We start from the raw sequence: 21,375 nt of genomic DNA, 5'->3' as shown, positions 1-21,375 counted from the left end.
TGGCTCCTTTAGAATCCCCATGAGATTTACAAAGCTGTCAGGATGTTTACTTCTTCAGTATTAAAAAACTAAAATTTTACATGGGCAGACCCTTTAAAAAGTATGAAAGTTAATTGCTCACTCTGTGACATCCTGACATATTACTATCTGTTACTCACCAAAATTGAATAAAAGCCGCAGTGAGTAACTCGGTGTCACAAACATAAATGCACGTTTTGCCACTTTCACATTCACAATTTTTTCTGCTCAATAAAAAAGAAAAATAATAATATCCTCTGCCTTACCCAGTCACGTCAATCTGCAAAATAATTTTCCGCATAAAGATAACACTATGACGACATTTGGTCATTGAGTGTATTGGCCCCTAGTGGGCACCAAAAAAGTGTAACCTTTACCAAAAAAAGCATTATGCATTTCCGAGCTGCTGGTTACACCACCCAGTAAACCCAACTAAATATAACTGTTACAAAACTCTCCTCCCTGGATAGATGACGTGTGTATACATAATGAGAATGGATAAGCAGGCTGAATTGTGAGAGGGAATTCTGACAAAGGCTACAAGTGACTCATCCAGACCCCTCCCTTGTGTAGAGGGGGGACTCTGCCTTCTGCTCAGCTTAGGGCATCCCCCTGGCTTTATAAAGTTTGTTGGAAGTTCAGAATTCACTCCAGTTTCAACTCCGCCTTGAGCAAGTAATTGAGTCCAGAGTTCAGTCTTCCTCTCCAGCAATGCTTTCCATTGTCCATCTTCTGGTTCCTGTCTGCTTTTTGGGGCACGTCGTGAGGTCTTCAGAGCAAGCTGCACCTCGAAGTAAGAGGGATGGGGACAAATGGGACATCTGCATTCATTCATGCACCAAAAAATTTTATGGCGATAAACTTTCTTGCTGCACTTGAGGAAGTATCCAAAACCATCAGCTGCTTTTGCTTTCTTTTTGACTTGTTATGACTCTATGATACAATGCCTTTAAGATGTCTTTTTGGTTCAAAAACATTTTTCAATAATCATAAAAAATTGTGCATATTGAGAAATGACTAACAAGAGATCCGGTACGCTTTGCATTTTCATTTAGGGTTTGTCTGCAATCTGCAAAGTTTTGGACAAGTTTCTGCAAGTTGCTTTTATGTTGTGGGTATTTTATTTCCCATAACTCAAAGCATATTGTAAATGCATCTTCCCTGCTGTGCAAAAGGGAGTCGAGTAAATATAATATGTTTGGACACACATTCCTATCTCGGAATGCTGTGCAATGCTCAGGATGGTGGGGGGGAGGGTGTGCTAACTGGTTTAAGACAAATTAAACTTTTTCAGAAGTTTATAGGAGTTTTTGGAAACTAAAAAGTTTGTTTTTTGGTGAGATTACATGTAGACTTTGTTTTTGAAAAACATTACGTTTTGTGACATCTGGAAGTTACAGCAGGGAGTTTTTTTGGCAGGCGCTTAGGACATTGTGATGCTACATGGAAAGATTTGTCTTGGATGATCAGGAAAGATCTCCGGTGACTATGGACAAAGCAATATTTTATTCTCATGCAATGTACGCCATCATATCTTCTCATGGACCTCTGTGCATTACATCAGATTATATATTTAGAAACCTCTGCTGAGAAGTGGCACTGTCAAGCTTTATTTCTGAAAATGCAACTCCTCTGGCTGTCATACTGATCTAATGGCTTTGATATTTTGTGACCTAGAACAAGCATACAGGTCTAGAAGATTCACACTTGTTCCAGGTCATAGACTTGTAGATTTATTACTGCTCAATAGGTGCATGACCAGGTAATCCCCGATATTAATCACTTTCCAGGTGCACCTATTGGGCATGTCCATTCTTTGCCATTCTTTACCCCTTCATTCTGACCGTCAATAGCAAGAAGAGGTCCTCCAGCTGGGTTTCAGCATTTTTGAGCTAATCGGGGAATGAAAAGACAAAGAATGTGAATTCACAATCATTATTCAATCAATATATATATATATATATATATATATATATATATATATATATATATATATTTAAATATATATTGATTTGCTTTCTTAAGTCAGAGGATTCCAATGATAGCAGTACAAATTTAAATTTCAGAAAAGGGGGCAGCAACATTGTTTAGTTCTATTCCAGCAAATGTTTCTTTAAAATATATTTTCTGCTTTCAAAAAGTGGAAACTGTAGTTTATCTCAGCGACGAACCATTGGGGTTTTCCCCGCTTATTACCTGTACTGCCCAGAAGTGTATTTGGTATTAAGCTTCTCCCATTCTGCTTGAAAATTATTTAATTTTATTTTCCATTAGCTCAGTAGTGACAGTAGTTAAGAATTGCTTCCCAAAGCTATACAAATAGATATTTTAGAGGGACTGAAGAAGACCCCCCAGCTGACTGATACACTGACAGTTTTCCATTTGGAAATGTAAAAAAAGAAATGTATATATAATAAGAAATATATGTTTAATATATAAGCCTTTCGGCTTTCACATGTCGCATTGTCTTTGCAGGGGGTTGGATTCATGAATACTTTGTGTTTCAGATATTTGATCTCCTGCCGTCTGTGTACTCTGAGACCTAACAAAGCTATGATTATATTTCAGGTAACATCACCGCATGTCTTCTACCACGAGATGAAGGGAACTGTCGGGGTCTTCTCCCCAACTATTATTATGACCGGTACACGCAGAAATGTGAGGAGTTCCTCTATGGAGGCTGCGATGGAAATGCCAACAATTTTGAGACCCTGGAGGACTGTGAGAAAGCATGCTGGAAAATCAAAAGTGAGTTTGTTTTGCAATGAGACTAAAAATGCAAATAAATGGAATATATGTATATAGTATTAAGCGCTGAATTAGAATCACCTAAAATTAAAAAAGAAGTCCTGAAATGGCTATGGTATCTCTGCTGAGGGATCCCATGGCAGCTGGTTGTGTGACCGAAGGAATGAAACACATAATCACTGCCAAAGGGAACTGTCAGTCAGTTATCTAGCTGATCTCTAATCCCCTGTAGCCTCCACCAAAAATTTCTGGGCCCCGTACTGGCTAAACTACCTTTCCCCTATGTCTAAAATTCAGGCTCTTTTGATCAGGGCCCAGGACAGAAGTACCCTGGCAGAGATCATGTAACCCAACCCAGAGGAATTCCCAAACAAACTCATTGCTGGCTCATATTCAGAAAGAATGATGTAAAAAAAGGTGTTGGTATTTCAAAATTTCTCAGAGCAGCCAATTTGATTCATACCCACCTTGGAAATTTAAGGTGTACAGAATGTTTATATGTATTTTGTTTTATTCGTAAAGCCTTGGTCAGGCTTTCATTCTGCAATCTGTGAACCATTGGGGAAATTTCTCTCATTTCCGGTCCCAGAGAAGCAACAAAAAGTAAGAGGAAGTCTCCAAAGGTGATTGGAATCCCTGAAAGGTTTCTTCAAATCTCTTGTTCTCAAGGCAACTCCAAACATTTGGGTTACCGGTATAAAAATAGGACACCTACACAACTCAATGGGCCTGTTTTATTAAACCTCACTGAGGCTGGAGAGGATAAACCTTCATCAGTGAAGTTGGTTGATCGAACAAACCTGGAATGGATTTTTTAAAAGTAATTTGCTATTTGTTAGCAATTTTTTTCAGTCCTGGACCAGATCCATTTCAGGTTTGCTGGATCACTTTCAGCTTCACTGATGAAAGTGTCTCCTCACCAGTCATGGAGAACTAATAAATCGGGCTTATTGGGACATCAATAAAAATAGGGTTTAAGGCTATTCAAGTGGCTGCACTTTAATGCTTTTTAGTGGCTGCACTAAAAATGAAGATTTACTCGGAATAAGCTCATTTGAGTTCTTTGCAATGTACTGTGTAGTCAGAACCTACAGAAAACCTTACAGGGTCACTGGGAATGTTCTTCCTGATACCTTGGCTGTAATGCACCAAATGCCAAACTTCCAAAGTAAGGTGGAATCTGACTGGTGACTGGGATAAACTTTTTTAGATCCACCATGTTTTTTTAAGTATTGTAGGAAACAGTGGGTAGTTTTGTAAATTTCTCTCCAGTGTCATAAGCTGGAGTTGTCTAATCATCAATTTTTGCCAAAAGGAATTCGGGTTGATGGGTGTACAACAGCAATGCCTGTAAAGCTGATGAACTAATCTGGCAGTATGTGTTCTTTCTATGTACAATGAAGTTTAGTTTCTCATTCTGGCTGTAGTGGACCATTAAATAAGAGTGAGCTCCGTGGTCAGTGCACAGAATTATTATGGACAGGGTGTCTTATGCAAATGCCAGCGGGGAGAGTGCACAGGGAAACCTTGTGTTATATCATCTGGACTAACTACCAGTAGGAAACCTCACAAGGTACTGATGGCCAGTGGTTTGACTACTGAGAACCAAAGTTATTATGCCAATTATAGTACCACACCTTGAAGCATGAGATGCCCCATATATATACAAGGGACTTTTTTTGAAGGTCAAGGTCATGGCTTTGTTGGATTCAAACATCATTAATAAATGTGACAGGCAATCTGTGCAGCCAATGCTGTAATAATCTTGTTTAAAGGCCTATGTTCCAGACAGATGTCTAGCAAACCGTGTGCTGTTGGAACCAAATCAAGCTGGCAAAGTAAAATTTGGAACAAGTTCACTAGCACAAGAGCAGATACGAGAGCAGGACACTTTTTAATGGTTGGTTGTAGAGGCCCTAGTTTTAAATTTAAGCAGCCCCAGTCCCCAATTTAAGTGCCCAATCCCAAGTTTTGTTAAAACTTTAACCTAAGGATGTCCATGGTGATGGAAGGGAGCTTGACCAAAGCAAATGTTCTATGTCCCCAGCAGTCAGGTTTCCTTTAATGGTCAAGAGACCATCATTCTGGAGAGACACCATTACATGACAGTACACCAAGAAGTAACCAATTACCAAAAGTATCTACAAAATGTCTTCTTTTTTGCTTCTTTGCTGGCCAATGATCTCAGAATATTTGATTCCATTTGCTTTACTTGATTTATATTGATTCATTCTCATTTTGGCCTAGTGTAGCTCTTTTCACCTTTAATACCCATCAAGAACCCATATTGAAGGTATAATAAAGGCAGGGAACACTTCTGTAGTATATTTCTTTTAGTTATGTCACATATAAAGACTTGTAGATTCTTCCTTTATGGGCTTTCTGTATATTGATCATGCAGTCAGTACTTTTGCTGAATATCTGCTGAAATACTAAATAGGCCAAGTACAGTATTGTGGCTGTATTAGTGTTCGGTGTATTATGGTATTAAATAGAATTTATGACCAATAGAAGTAATGAGAAGCCTGAACAACTTCAGACCTGGACAGCCAGGTCAAAGTGTCAAATTGGTGGAAAATATAATGATAAATCTAAAGATATCAGACATCTAAAAATATAAAACCAGAAGATTCTTGCAGAAGAGCAGTATGAATTGGTTGTTTTTATCACTTTCATATTTTAAATATGCCCCCTAGACTGAACCTTCTGTACCTCAATGCCTCTCTTTTGCTTGAATGGTGTTGCAGATAAATCTATTAACTTTACTTTGTCTTTTTCATATTTAGAAGTCCCAAAGCCTTGCAGAATGGAAGTGGAGCCAGGACCTTGCCGTGGTTATATAAAACGTTACGCTTACAACTTGCTGACAATGAAATGTGAGCTCTTCATATATGGAGGCTGTTATGGCAATGATAACAACTTCAGAGATGAGGCTTCCTGTCTGGAGTCATGCTCACCCAAGAGGAGTAAGTAGCGTCCTTTATTGTATAATGCCGACCATAAATGAATGAACCATGTCCTATAAAGATCAAATTCCAGTTCTTAAGTGCTAATACCTAAGTAACTCAAAGCTGCAAATCAGAAGTCGGACTTTAGGTTTCTGGATTATGATTATGAGTTCTTTGAGTATAAGTGACCCAGTGGTGCACTAAATTCAGTCTATCAGTAAAATTCTCCAAAAACTGTTTTCCTGTACTGGGGTGACAACACTTCTCTTCTATATAGCACAATAAGTGAGTGTGTCACCCAAGGGTAGGAAGTGTGTTGTTCCTCACTAATTTTGTATACAGAAAACAGGCCAGTGGCAGCATGGTTGCTCAGTGGTTAGCACTCAGGCCTTTGCAGCGCTGGGTCCCAGGTTCAAATCTTGGCCAGGGCGCCATCTGCATGAAGTTTGCAGTTTCTCCCTCAGTTTGCGTGGGGGTACTATGGTTATCTCCCATGTTGCAAAAACATACAGTTAGGTTATTTGTCTTCCCCCAAAATTTACCTTAGATTGTAATAATGACATATGACTATGATAGGGACATTAGATTGTGAGCCCCTTTGAGGGACAACTAGTGACTATGGACTTTGTACAGTGCTGAGTTGTATGTTGGCACTATAAAAAATATTGGATAATATTAATCATACTATAATAAGAATCCCAATGGTTGCATAGAAATAGGTTGCCTCCAACAATTGTTGGAACAGCCATAAAGCACATCAGGTCTGTGCATGTTCCTAATTTTACAAGTTCCTGCCAGCCCTGAAACTTTCCTGTATATTTTATGAAGCATTAAAAAAATTCTGTTTTAATAAGTTCAATGTAAAGATATTGTTTGCAACGTTTATGTTGAGAACTTTAAATTTATCAGCTAATGCTTTGTATCCTGGCCAGCTGTCTCTAGCCCTGTTCAGCCTGGTGGTGGCGCTCTTGCTGTCTTTTCATTCCTTTGTACCCTAAGTGATTATATACATTCCAATCATGCTAATGATGTGAAATAATGCTGCAAAGTGGTATTAGGATTTCAACAGCTCCCCGCTTTAATTCTTTTTCACCAGACATTTGTCTTTGTAATATCATACGGACAAGGTCAGTGCTTTCCCACCAGCTGACATTACAGCGTGTTCATGGGGCTGTGTTGAAACACCTTGCCGGTGCTAGGATGTGTCATGATTAGTACATGGCTGAACAAGCATTACTCACACACCTGTCACTGGTAGGGTTACAGATGAGCGGAAGATAAGATTTGTAGGAAGGTGACATCATCTCATACAACACCTGAATATAATACAATGTATGAACTGAGCAGTAAAAGTCACCAATTCAATTTCACTATATTGCCGTTACTGTTTATTGCTTGTAATGTTTATACTTTTACAATCTGATAGGCAATGTCCTGTGTTCTAATGAACTTGAAAGGTAATGGCAGTTGGTGGGAATGGGACAATAGTGATAGAGACTATCACTAGTGATAGAAACAGTTTGCTAACTTGCTTGGTTAATATTCAACCTTCCAAACTAGTGACCGGTACATCATGTCTGCTAGCTGCTGAGACGAGTCTGTAGACATCAGATCACCATTGCCCGGTCTGGCTATGGCCATGAGGTTGTGGTGCATTTACTGCTTCTTCATGCCAGTGAACCTCCATCTGGGGCAGCCCCATAGAGAATGAATTGGGCCGGCAATGAGCGATACCTCTGCCGACTGTCAAATGTGAAAACAATGGTTCTTTGGGAACCAGTACTGCAGTGTAAGTGACCGGGAGCTATCACTTGATCCCAAAACAGGTCTGAATTTACCCCCAAGCTAGCCATATAATATGAGGTCTACTTATAAAGTATTGACTCAACATTCTCCAAAACATTCTCTGCTAGAAAATGGATGTTTTTTCAATGGTAGTGATTGATTCTCCTCCAAAGAATGTTTCAGTGAATGTCAGACTACTTTATAAGTAGACCCAATGAAATATTTTTGATTGATAGAAAACTTCCAATCAAAAATGTGCAAAATGCTAAATGAGAATTAAAAAGCCAATGCATATTCTTTTATCAGTTGGTTAACCACCATAATAAAACTGAAACTAATAAATATTTCAATTCATTTTAATAGGGAAAACATTTCTAATATCGATTTAAACAAAGTGAAAGATGCATCAAATACTTAAAGGCAATCACAAAAATTGATTTAATTAAAACAGTAATGACAATCACATTGAGAGAATCACATGTATGGCTAGCTTTGGGCAACCACAAATCTGTGGGGATCTAAAGATATCACCAATGGAAGCTCACCAAGGGAAATAGCAATCTGTGGGATAAGAAAACCTCAACTGATTGCTAATGCTTTAGCCTTGATAAGCCAGCCGATGAAGTCTGTACTGCACCTTCCCTCACTGGGCCTGATTTATCAAAGCTCTCCAAGAGGATATACTTTCATCAGTGAAGCTGGATGATCCAGCAAACCTGGAATAGATCTGATCCAGGATTCAAAATATTAGCCAGCAAATAGCAAAAACCATTCCAGGTTTGCAGGATCACCCAGCTTCACTAATGAAAGTGTATCCTCTCCAGCCTTGGACAGCTTTAATACATCAGGGCCATTGTGTTCAGGGACAATGGAGTTCTACCCTTTAGGACTCCCTATTGTACGTCTTGGACTTTTTAAATAAAATAAAGCACAGACCTTTAAACTGGATACACAGAGTCCTCTTCAGATCTTTTCATCAGTGGGAGATGCTGAATGATGACTTGACATGACATAGGTTTTGCTTTCGGCATCATTTTATAGAATATTAGGAATCCTGTGGTTAGGATCCTTTAATGCCCACAGCCTCCTGCACTCACAGTATGACCTCAGTCTTCCAGGTTGAGTTATGCTGGGCACCATTCCATCTCAAAGATGGCGCCAAAAATGTGGTGGCACTTCCAGGCTGCAGGCAAGTATTGCATCCGTAGCTACTTCTTACTTTTAGCACCTCCTGGGGGGTCTAACATATTTAAAATGAAACAAAAATGCCTGGAGTAAGGTTTTAAAATGAAGAATATGTTCCCTTTATGTACATTAAAGGGCATTTAAAACCACATGCAACTTCCACATATATTTCCAGCTAAGAAACCATTCTCCAGAAAATGCTACAAACCAGACCGAGTGCTGCAATGAAAATCATTCTGTGTCTTGACAGTAACCCTATAAAATGTTGGTGTTTTGCATTTTCTTTTTTCCTATGCCCGACATTATAGAGGCTGTCTGGTTTTGTATTTGTAGATGCTCCCAGCTTCTGCTATAGCCCCAAGGATGAGGGATCATGCTCAGCTTCTGTCACCCGCTATTATTTCAACATTGACAGCAAGTCTTGTGAAGAGTTTCAGTATACAGGTTGTGGAGGAAACTCCAACAACTTTATCAGGCTGGAAGACTGTAATAATGTGTGCAAGAAAGGTGTGTGGGAGGAATTACTTATTATCGAATGTTTTCAAAGGGACGGGACAATGCAGGATGAAATAACTTGGTTTCAAACGTAGCACAGATGTGTTCTTCAAGAATTAGTTCAATGGAAAGTGCCGTGTTTTATACATGGTTTATTCATAACTTAAATAATTAAAAAAAGTAATTCATATGACTAATTAGTATCTAATTTCCAGGCAGTAGGCTTCAAGCTTGCTGTTGCAGAGCTCAATAGCTAAAGGGCAAATTTACACACACAGGAGAGTCAGTCAGCGTACTTATTGTTACTCACAAGAATAAATTATCCACTTGCAAGAGATATTTCACTTAGCTTAGTAAAGCTCTACTGACTTCCAATCATGTACAATAAGGAAATCCTGCTTTCTTTTAGAGTTCCTTCCTTGTGATTATATTGTGTATATATATTGTGTATATTGTGTATGTGGTAATATTTATAAAGTGAATAATCACATATGCACTAAACTAAGTAAAATATCCCTTATAAGGTAATAATTTAGTGAATTTTGCAAGTGAACAATGTTATTCTATAGGCAATACTATATATATTATTATTATTATTATTATTATTATTAATAATAATAATAATAATAATAATATTGATTTATATAGCGCCAACATATTTTGCAGCGCTGTACATTAAATAGGGGTTGCAAATGACAGACAAATACAGACAGTGACACAAGAGGAGAGGATCCTGCCCCAAAGAGCTTACAATCCAGTAGGTGGGGGAATTAACACACATATATATAAAAAAATATATATAAAACTATAAATGTACACATGTAAGAGACCTAAGGACTTCTACATATTGCCTTTCAAGTATGATTGGTAGAGGGTTCTGAGCCGTTTCTCAGGAAGATTGTGCAAGTTCATTGTTAAAATGTTAAAATTTATTGTTACAATGTAACAGTGCTCAAGAAAAGAACCAAAATGTCAGAAAATGTCCAAACAAAAATTTAAAAAAATTGGTCAATTTTCATTCAAGATTAGATTATTTTCTATCCTGAAAAAAGCGTCTACTACGTTTAAACCAAGTTATTTTTTCCCCTATGGCCTGTGCTTGTAATAATTACTTTATAACCTTCATTTAAATATTTTAGGGTTTTTATTTATAAATAAAACAAGAATCACCCAACTTTTACATATAATGTTAAAAAAAATCACATTGGATCCAGTTAGAAACCAGTATGAATTATGAGTGATAGTATTTAATAATAATTGAATCCAATGTAAAAAAAATCATGTTCATTTTGATCAAAAATTGGGTGAATCTTATATGGAAACTTTTATAAATAATTACCTTTTTGCATGCATAAATTATTTTATGATTGCATGTGATTGCTGTTAAAATCTTAACATGTTTTAGAATAATAAATGATTTAAACAATATATGGATCATTTTTGGTATGTCCACCTTATTGTTCTCTCTGTCTCTAATTTTTCTTCTTTCTCTTTCCACACCTGTCTGCCGCTGGCTGCATTGTTGTTTTTTTATTTTTCCTCAACGATTGGACAGATTCTGGTGATCTGCATTTTGGGATGTTATATTTATTTTCTCGAATATTGGACATTCTGAACTCTTTTTTTGCAGATTAAAAGACATTTTACTAAAATATTTGTATATGTAAACTTTTACTCAATATGTATAACATTCAAAGGATTTGATGGTAATATTTATATACAGAATACTTTTTTGAACTAAAATATTATTTTGGAAATATTTTTGATATAATAAAACTTTATATCTTTTATGTTTGGTACAAAATTTCAAACATAATTTATTTTGAATTTATTGGCATGGAATCAGTTTGCAGGGCTGGATTTAGAAGGCTACGGCTTCTATGTAATGCCCGATATACATGCAGATGTTTGATTTGAACCTGTATACGCAAGTCTAATGGGCAGCACGGTGGCTCAGGGGTTAGCACTCTGACCTTTGCAGATCTAGGTTCAAAATCCCAGCCAGGACACTATCTGCATGGAGTTTGCAGGTTCTCCCCATGTCTGCGTGGGTTTCCTCCCACATCCCAAAAACATCCAATTAGGTTAATTGGCTTCCCCCTAAATTGACCTTGACTACATTATTTATTATGACTATGGTAGGGACATTAGGTTGTGAGCTCCTTTGAGGGACAGTTAGCGACACGACTATGGACTTTGTACAGCGCTGCGTAATATGATGGCGCTATATAAATACTGTATAATAATAATAAAAGTCTTAATAAAAGGATTGTGCAAAGTATTGACCAAGCTTGAAACCCCTTAAAGGACTTCTTGGCTGGCATGGGTAGCACTGAATAATTTTATTGCTGGTTGTTCATATCCACAGGCGTCTGATAAAAAAAAATTTGATAGATTAGATAAAAAAAAATATTACAGTATAGTGACCAATTCTTTCCAAAATTATCCAAAATTAAGAAATTACAAATTTTTAGTTGAGTTCGGAAATATAGGCAAAAATATTGGAAATTGCAGAATTCAGGGTAGGTAAATTACTTTTTTGGCTATATTTGCTTTTTGGGATAGCTTTTCAAATGTTGAAAAAGCTTTTGCAAATGCTTGGTTTAGAAAACCAAAAGATTTAAGGATATCAAACAACCCTGGCCATTTGCCCTGTGAACAACAATGCCAAAAAAATAATAAATTATTAATACAAAGAAAAAAGTTTTAGGGTTCAACAGATGGCAAGCCCAAGGTTGCCCAGACAAATCATTTTGTATACCATTTGGGTGTTGTCTTGCATATAATATACTGTTTTACTAACTTACTTACTAAACTAATGCTACTACAAGATATATATATAAGAATAAATATTATTTAAAAAATAATATTTATACAAAAAAAGTCAAAATTAATGTTCCTTATATTAATAAATTATTGTTGATTTTTAGGGAATAAACGGCCAAGGAATAAGAACCGCGCCCGCAAACCGATGCCACAATCCTGAGCAAAGATCATGGAAGAAAACTCATTGATAGGTTCGCATTCATGCACTTTTTTTTCGGCTAACAACTGAGAGCTGCAGAGAAGATTTGAAACAGCCTAAAAAAGGGAACTTTTATGTCCAGCAGTAAAAAAAAAATCTAAAGTATAAAAGTATACCTAAAGTATAAAAGATCTTTTTTGTTTTGTTTTTCTTTAATTGTAGAACAGCTATCAACACGATTCCCTGTCACCAAGATTATTTCAAGCCAGAGTGCAACCGTAACATTATTCATTGAATGTGAAAGCATAATGTAAACTTTTACGTAATGTGAACAAGAATTAAACACAGCGCCAAGTTGGTTTTAGAATGGCACTTGTGCCACTAGAGGGCAGTGTTGTGGATTGGCGGAAGAGTCCGCCAAAGTGGGAGTGGCTAGTGCATACAAGATTTTTAGGTTCTGCAATGTGGTTTCTTTTCCTTAGTTGGGGAAATTTGTTCTTCTAAATCCGGCCCTGCAAAGTAGAGAGACCGTAGTGAATGTATATACCGGTATGAACAGTACTTATTGAAACATTTCTATTTAATATAATTTAGCTTTGCAGATTGCCAGGAGGGTCTGCATGTGATATCACTTGTCAAATAAATCATTTTATGCACATTAAATTGATGCCTTTTTAGTGTACAATAGGTGACAGGTACACTATAATCATTAATAATAAACCGTCAATGTGAAATTTTATTTGTTGGGAGCCAAGCATTAAAATTTGTCAAAATTGTATTAAATTTTTATTACCCTAAAACTACAAAATTTGTAAAAAAAACTACACTGACCACCTCCTATACTATTTCAGTATTTTGTTTATTTAATAAGTAACAGTATTTTATTGTTATATTACCTCCAAGGATGTATTTAGCCTTCATCCCCTAGAGATTTGGGATATTTTATATATTTTTATGAAGCTGTGCAATTACTGAAAACCCCTGCAGATTATTGGGCACATCAAACCCCTTTTTTTGACACTTTTTTGATTGTCTGCCATGTTGGCAAAAAAACAAAATGGTAGAGTAGTGCTGACAGCTCTAAAGTTTTATGTTGACATGTTTATCAAGTGAGGACTTGCTGCAGTTTTCAGAGCCAACATAGCTAAACCTCAAAAAATAATTCCACTAGAAATTTAATAGGAATGGTAGGCTAATCCTACCTACATGCTAAGGTTAAAAATACGTTAGAACAGGGAAGAGAATCATTTTTTGGGTCCTTAATAATGCCAATAAATAAATAATTATTATCAATAATTAATGTGAAAACAATGTTAATAATAATACACATTATTGCTATTAATCTTACATGAAGTACCCTACAGCTATTTGTATGCTTTTTAAAGCAATGCACTAGGGTCTTTGCAGCCCTATAGGGTGGTGTATGTATTGCTAATAGATTTCTACACATTTAAGGGATTACTGTTTACAGTGTTTAATAAATATTTTGAGCATTAATTAACAACTTTAAAATAGTTTTTTTTCTTTTTTTAAAAACATTTTTGAATAAATTCTAGTCCTCTTATTACTTTATTACTTTAAAGGGGTACCTGTGGAACTCAGACTTAGCAATGGCAATGCCCGCCCCTGAGCACCTGTAGCCACGCCCCCAGGGAATACATCAGCCATTGGCATTGTTCCGTTGTCAGTGTATTAAGTTACGTACAACTTAAACACAAACAGAAACAAAACACAACTTTAAACACATATACAAGCAAAAAGGGTTCTATTTTAAAACATTCTTAATGTTTGCTCATTTTCTTTACCTTTAATAATTTCATGTTTGGAAACACCTAACCATGTAGGCACTTCCGGGACATGTGGTCAATGTTCCTTTTTCATATTTGTATATACATGTATGTAAATTTTTACACGTTGTGTTGTTTCCATTGGATTATTCTGCATTTTGATATGGAAAAATAAAGAAATATTTGTGTTGAATTTTGTGTAGAAGGTTTTATTTTCAGTAAAAACTTACTTTTTTTTTTCTTTACAATATCCCTGGAGGGATTTTCCTGAAATAATATATGCTGTATATTCATATATATTTATATTTACAAGTAGGAGTCTTGCCACATCACTCAAGGCTTGCAGTATTCGCTTTTTATATATTCACCTTTTTGGACCAGAAACTTCAACTGGAAAAACTATTTTTAAAAACTAAACTTGAACCTTGCATGTAAATGGAAGGTCTATTTATTTTGGAGTCACCTCTTATATAACACACATGGACTTAACATATATTACCATACCAGATTTACACAACGTTTACCCAGGACTTACATATTTTTTAATTGGATCCAATTGGAGAACTGTGTGAATCTTGAGTAAAAATATGTATAAATACACTTCTTATTAAAAGTATTAAAATAAATTAAAAGAAAAACATAAAAAAAAATACTCCACAACTTTTTGATCACTGACCTAGGAGAAGGAGAAATCACTGGTACAAGGACTCCAAATGCTATAAGGACTATTGAAGATGACTTTAATAAAAATTGGACCCTGAACTTACGGTAAATCTATTCCCAGATACCTGTGATGAGACCTAGCTATGTCATTCATACTGTTTTACTTTTTTCTATAATGGTTTTCACTTAACTTTTAAATAATTAATGGAATATACTTTGTTATAAACGATTGATTCAAATGCAAAGAGCAGTGTTGTGATCTTGATTTTGATCAGCCATTCCTTGTATCAATCACTTGATTAAAAAAATAACAAAAAATAACTGCAAACTATTTAATAAATGCTAGCTTCTTACAGATGAAATATGGTCTTGTATACCTGTAGCAAAAGATCTGTGAATGCTGGCCTATTAACATGGAGGGGGGACTGTGAGCCTGATTTAATAAAGCTTTCCAAGACTAGACTAGTAATACACTTTCATCAGTGAAGCTGGGTGATCCAGCAAACCTGGAATTGACTTCTTCAAAGTCATTTGCTAGCAAATGTTTTGAATCTTGGACCAGATCCATTCCAAGTGTGCTGGATCACCCAGCTTCACTGATAAAAGTGTATTCTCCCCAGTCTCGGAGAGCTTGAAATAAATCAGACCCAATGTCTTCTGCTGGAGACCAGTCATCTTTACCTATTGGGTATGTACAGGGTAACTGGTCTCCACACTGTCCCCTGTAGTCCTAATGGTGTCACTGCTACTGGTAGTAGGTTGGGGTGAGTTCTGCAGTGCCCTGCCCTGTTGCTCCTCTTAGCTGGACCTTTAAAGTGGATGCTATGATGGCATTCATTAACTGCCCTGTTCCTTTATTCACAACAAGACTTGGAGAGAGAACAGACATGGTAACAACTCCAAGGATGCTGCTGCAAGCTCAGGGCACTGATAATGGTTTGGCATCATTACACCCTTTCTGTAAGCTCCATTGAATGGCATATAAAAAGTGCAGCAGAGAGGGAATGTGGCTTTACATTGCAATGTACCAGTGCTGGCAGAATGGGTCAGTGCCCATGATGCCTATTACACAAGTGTAATGACAGGGGAGTTCTGCACTCCATTCTTAAAGTGTACCTAAACTCAGAAATTTCACTTTACATAAAAGGGTAGATAACTCTTATATGTTAAGTAAAAATTCCTTATTTTTGTGCATCTCGGGCATGCGCAGAAGGAGCCTTTTTGTAAGCGCAGTGAGATCGGCAAGTTTTTTTTTCTCCATCCTACATTACTCGATCCTACTCGATCAAGCCACTTTACCAGGCAAAAATGTGTGCTTTCCCTGACACACCTAACTCCCCAGGTTAGCAGGTTCTCCCACTCACCTGGTGCTGCAACAACTTTTCCTTCTGCAGTGAATGCACGTGACTGGCTGGTTCTGTGCTGGCACTCAGCTATGAGAACTTCCGGGCTCAGAATTATCAGATCTCAGCCATTCTGTGCTGCCTACAGCAAGGGGCAGTGAGATCATCAGGACATCAGAGTTTTCCATAAAGAACCTGTCATCTCCTAATGCAATAAATTAGAGGCTTTACAGCTCCCAATTAGCAGCAATAAAGTTAGATAAAAGAGTAAAAACTGATTAAATGATTAAAAAAGGTTAAAAAATTTGAAAACCCACAAACATGTGGATCACACAACACATATTAAATATTGTTGAGCATGTTGGATTGAAGGATATAATTCAAGGTCCCTTGTTTATGATAAGCTTTACAAGAGGTAGAAGAGTTGGCTATCAAAAAAGTTGAATATTTTGTTTAACATTTTTATGACAGCACGACAGCACACATTTAGCTTTGAATTTCTGAGGCTTGACATTTACTTATCACAACCTCTTCTTTTACCTTGCACTTTAAATTGTGCTTGTTTTTTCATTTTATTTTTTTTTGTACCAAAAAACATTTTTCTTCTACAGGACCTTGGTTTTTTAGATTAGATATAATGTTTTGGTAGTTTTAATAATTGTCAGGCCAAGCATGCAGATTTCAACACGTGTCAGGAATTACACTGCAAAGTGTTACTTTTGTGTTTACTACATTTGTATTGTCGTAAAACATATATTGGATCCAAATTTTTAACCTGCGGCTGTCTGTGTTCCTCATATTTTACCTGCAGTCATGGGAAAATCACAACACAGTGTGCGGGCAAGAGATGCTGGTACAGCGATATTTATGGATCACTGACAGCTCTGCAATAGGGGCTGCTCTATACAAATTTCCATGGTGTCTATCACAACCAATACAATTCCAGCTGTCATTTTCTATTCTAAATTATGTTTTTTTTTTTCTATTTTACTCATTGTATTATATATCAGGGATTAATTAAAGGGCGTTCTGACCAGAAATGTATGGGGTGTGTTGTTGTTCACATGGGGATATGAGGAACATTTTATGATGGGCACAGCAGGGGTACAGACCTGGGAACTCAGCACAGGCATGGCAGGAGCACTTCATCAAGGGCCCAACAAGTGTGCAGCCCGGGGAATTGACTTGTAGGGATTCTAGTCCAGGAAATGGATTAGAAGTACAGTATAAGGAACTTGGTAACCTCATAATGGGCACAGCAGGGGTACAGACCAAGTAACGCATTGCACAGGTGTTTGGAGGCCCTCATAATGGGCACAGCAGGGATACAGACCCAGAAACTAAGCATAGCAATGGCAGGAGCACTTCATAATGGTCCCAACAAATTGTGCAGCCCAGAAAATAGGCTGGTAGGGATTCTAGTCCATATAATGGATTGGAAGAACAGAATAAGGATCGTGGGATAATGAGCACAGCAGGTATACAGACCCAGGAACTCAGCACAGGCATGGCAGGAGCACTTCATAAAGGGCCCAACAAGTGTTCAGTAAAGGCAATTGAATATAAAGACAGGGTTTGGACCTTGGGAGTCCCCCACAATGGGTATATAGAGGCAGGGAAGGTGGGAGCCCCTCATAATGGGCACTATAGGTGTATAGACCCCATTTTATAAAATGCTGTTTTGAAGAAAGAAGAAAAAACTTGCATGGAAATTATTTTACCACTTTTACTGACCTAGGCTGTGCTCAATGGCTGCAGGAAATAGGGTGAGGGTGGCAATTTTTTATGGGCAGGTAGGTTTGCATGTCACTGCTCCTCATGCTTGCTCCTTGAATTAGAAGTGAATAACACCACGCTGGTGACGCCATCCCTACCTTCTGTTCCTCCAGTAAACTTGCTTACATGCCTTCCCTCCCACCATCAGCTTATAGAGGAGAGACACGCAATGCAAGGTTTTTTTTAAACTGAATTCCAGACAAGCATCTAAATTACACAGCTAAAATCCATATGTCAGAGCTAGTTTACATGTCAAAAGATTTGTTTTACATTCATCCAGTTCTGAGATTTACAGTGGTGATCTAATATAAAGTATTTAATATTTTTTTGGTTTTGATGGGTTATTTGCTCGGAAATGGTCTAGTGCATTCTTTGTTGGCCCACCAGTACTGGTTGGCCCACCAGTAAAGTGTGTAACAAATTCCAATAATGTCTCAGACAGCAAGTTTGTTACATTTTTTATATGGGGAAACTTTCCCATCCAGCAGTGAGTTCTGAATATAAACAGGTAGATAAAAATGTTGGTTTATAAGGTGTGTAGGCTTTGCTGCCATCTCTGCCATGTACCACCTCATTCTGGAGATGAGCTCAAGAACAGGTGTTGGGGTCCTGACAATTTCCTTTCCTAGGTTGTCAACACTTCTCCTCTGTACACAGTACAGTGTGTTAGTGTTATCACAATGATTGTATTACTTTCAGGATCAGACAGGTAAAATGAATGAAAAAAAGAAAGCTAATGCAGCTGCCACATCTAGGGACTGGTGAACTTCAATAAGTTAAATATTTCTTTTTTTAGGTTCAGCTACTCTTTGTTCTCTCATGTAACCCCATGGTTATTCTGCAGTAGATGGAGCAGTGAATAGAGGAGACTGAGAGAGAAACGTCAAACATCACATAGCCAAGCCAAGGTACTTTATCCCGGCTACAAAGGTCTCTATAATTCTGACCAATGGCTTCATCCATCACCCCCCACTCAAAATGATAAAATAATAGATTCTAAGGGTGGGCCACCATAACCTGCCAATAATAAATCAGACATAAAACAAGTGAACCATAAACGCATTCTACCAATTGCCGCCCTGAACCAATACTGTCAAGTAAGACAAAAGAACCGGAACAAGAAAAACGAGACCTGAAAGAATTTATCCAGCAGGGAAATTATAGCTTTAAAGAAAACTGAGACCTGCAAAAAATGAAGTGAAGACAAAAGCTCAGATCCTCCGACCATGGGGGAAAATCTCTTGGTGAAAGGTCTACTAAATATAGGACATGATGTGCCTTTGCCAAATACAATGATAATACAATAGCCAAGGCTAAATATTTACACTTTGCTGCAACAATTTGAAATATTTCACATCTTTATAATGTTTTCTGGGTAGCCAGGGAAAGCTCTCTGTTTGAAACAATTCAGTGGTCTTCTGCAAGTCTGTTATTAGAAATTTCTGGGCCCCATGATAGGTAAACTTCCTGGGCCCCCCAAAGTCAAAAGTTTTAGCATTGTAAAAGTCAATCTCTTTGGGGCCTTGTACCAAAGTTCCCCATGTCTCCTCGTGATGGTGGCCCTGGTCTCCTGCAGAGGTCCAATGCACCCCATACCGAGTCGGAGCTACAGCTCTCCAGTTAGTAGGTAGAAAGAGCTTTGCTAATTGTGGTACTATTGGTCCAATTGGGGGTTGTCACAGATAACGCCTATGAAGACTTCTCACTATGTTTTGTAAATGCGTATGTGTCAAGTCCTTCTCTGGGCAAAAATGGCTTCCCACTTCCCATCCCCTCTTGGCCATTTAACTGTTTTTAGTCCTACCTTTTAAAGTAAGTTTTACTTACCTCAATCTACTATCTAGGTCCCGTGTCACCACTAATCAAGCACTGCACCCTGTGCCCATAGAAGCTAGACACCGGTGCCACCAGTGCAACTCCTGTTATGGATCCTGAGATGACGCTGCCAATGAACAGTCAACGGGAGGAGTCCATATCATGCAGAGAGGGATAGGAAAACCCAAAGAAGGACCCTGTATACTATAAATTGAAGAAAGAGGACCTCTCACCCAATGTGACAGTGGATTTATGGGAGAAAAAGGGGCATTTAGGTAGGTAAGTGCTTGGTGAAGAGGGACGAGTACATGTGTATGGAGGTGGCTAGGACACGACATCTTCCAGGGATTTCTTACATTTTTTTGCCCTCTGTTAGGCATGTTTAGGCAACACATGGGCATGTTTAAGCAACATTAACAGAGTGGCAGATGAGTGCTGTAAAGGTTAGTGAGCAAAGTTGCAGGGTCTCATTAAAGGTAGCTTGTCATGGGATAAATCCATTGGGCTGCCATTGGTGGCCTTCTTCTGAAAATGCAAGTTGACTGGCTGACGTACTGATCCTTCATCTTCAATAATTTCTCAGTAGCTGTATATGCAAATAGGCATTTTGCTCAGGTTGAGTGCAGGTCAGTGACTAACAACCAGACACATCCAGACAACCAGCTATTCTAGGAGGCCAAGAATATCAGGCCATGCATTCATCATAACAGGCTGTCTTTAAAATGATCCAAAACCACATTGTTTTTCCATTGCTGAGTACATAAAATAAACACAACTTCTTCATTGTTTTAAACATTCGGCAACACTAAACTCTGGCTGTACATGACACTCTTGCACTAAAGGTTACGGGCTCTGCTTTGTTCTCTCAGTCTGGTTGATCCTGAATATGTAATATTATAAGGGAAGGCTGAGCCTGGACTCTCAGGAAATTCTAGTTCTGACGCTCCTAAAAGGTCAGTAAAGAGTTCTGGTGATTGCAGTCCTCTCCCTTCAGGTATTTACAGTCCTCAAGTTTCAGAAGGTGAAACATTTGCTTTTTGCTCTCCAGCAGCAGATGACTTGGTGATTCTGGGACAAGATGTGGTGTGCCATATTCCTGGCCGTAGTTACGGCCACTCAATTTATACCAACGCATGCCCAACTGGAGAAAGGTGAGTACGAGTTTTTAGTTATTTTTGTAAATTACTGGCATAACCTAGATAATGGACTAATGTTTCTACCAAAGTCAAACAGAAAGACATGAGATAGTCGAAGTGGTGCAATAATCTTTTAATATGTCTTAAGATTTGGGGGTGAATGGGGTACAAATCCTACATCCTCCCCTCCACACATAGAAGAAAAAGTTTAGCTACTGTGCTGAAAGAGAAATCCAGTAGACAGATGCAGCATTTTATAGATGATGACTTAAACAGGTCAACACGATGGACTTAATTTACTAAAGTTCTCCTAGACTAGAGAAGAAGGTAGACTGTCATGGGTGATCTCCAGGTTATTACCATCCAATTATTTGATTTAAACTTTGAACATTAACATTACAGCCCCTTTATTTCCCCTAATCAGCTGTCACTTGGCATCCTTAGTCTTTCAGCTTTAGTTTCTCAGCCAGGGTTCCTCCGGAGGTTGCTAGGGGGTTCCTTGAGCAACGAGCATTTTGGGGTGATATGGACACATTGTCCATTGGAGGGTCTTTTCAGGGTCCAGGATCTCAACACTGCACAGAATGATGACATTACAAAGAGATTAGTGATCATCAGTAGTCACTGTGGGAAATTGTACCTGAACAACCAGACCATTCTGTGTCTATCCTGGCCACATTTAAAGATTTTTTTTTTTTGGGGGGGGGGGGG

The 21,375-nt window shown here is 37.8% G+C and overlaps 2 protein-coding genes across 3 annotated transcripts in view; both read left to right on the top strand.

Moving 5' to 3' along the window:
* The first annotated feature begins 554 nt into the window (after positions 1-554).
* TFPI2 (tissue factor pathway inhibitor 2) lies at positions 555-14,124 on the top strand. 2 transcript variants are annotated; one of them, XM_072412874.1, is made up of 5 exons: positions 556-811; positions 2,587-2,766; positions 5,553-5,732; positions 9,018-9,191; positions 12,110-14,124. In XM_072412874.1, exons 1-5 carry the CDS (start codon positions 730-732, stop codon positions 12,163-12,165), a joined length of 672 nt encoding a protein of 223 aa, XP_072268975.1. In that variant the 5' UTR covers positions 556-729; the 3' UTR covers positions 12,166-14,124. The 2 variants fall into 2 exon arrangements, with proteins under 2 accessions (XP_072268976.1, XP_072268975.1); XM_072412875.1 differs by lacking the exon at positions 9,018-9,191 and having other exon boundaries at positions 555-811.
* A 6,334-nt stretch (positions 14,125-20,458) lies between these two features.
* LOC140332186 (BPTI/Kunitz domain-containing protein-like) overlaps positions 20,459-21,375 on the top strand; it is an 8,446-nt gene continuing 7,529 nt past the window's right edge. The window contains exon 1 of the mRNA XM_072413471.1: positions 20,459-20,679. Within this exon, the coding sequence (XP_072269572.1) occupies positions 20,607-20,679 (73 nt within the window). The 5' untranslated portion in view covers positions 20,459-20,606. The remainder of the gene's footprint in view (positions 20,680-21,375) is intronic.

The sequence above is a fragment of the Pyxicephalus adspersus genome, chromosome 5 (genome assembly GCF_032062135.1).
Source record: "Pyxicephalus adspersus chromosome 5, UCB_Pads_2.0, whole genome shotgun sequence".
Classification (NCBI taxonomy): domain Eukaryota; kingdom Metazoa; phylum Chordata; class Amphibia; order Anura; family Pyxicephalidae; genus Pyxicephalus; species Pyxicephalus adspersus.
This window is presented reverse-complemented; position numbering and strand designations above follow the sequence as displayed.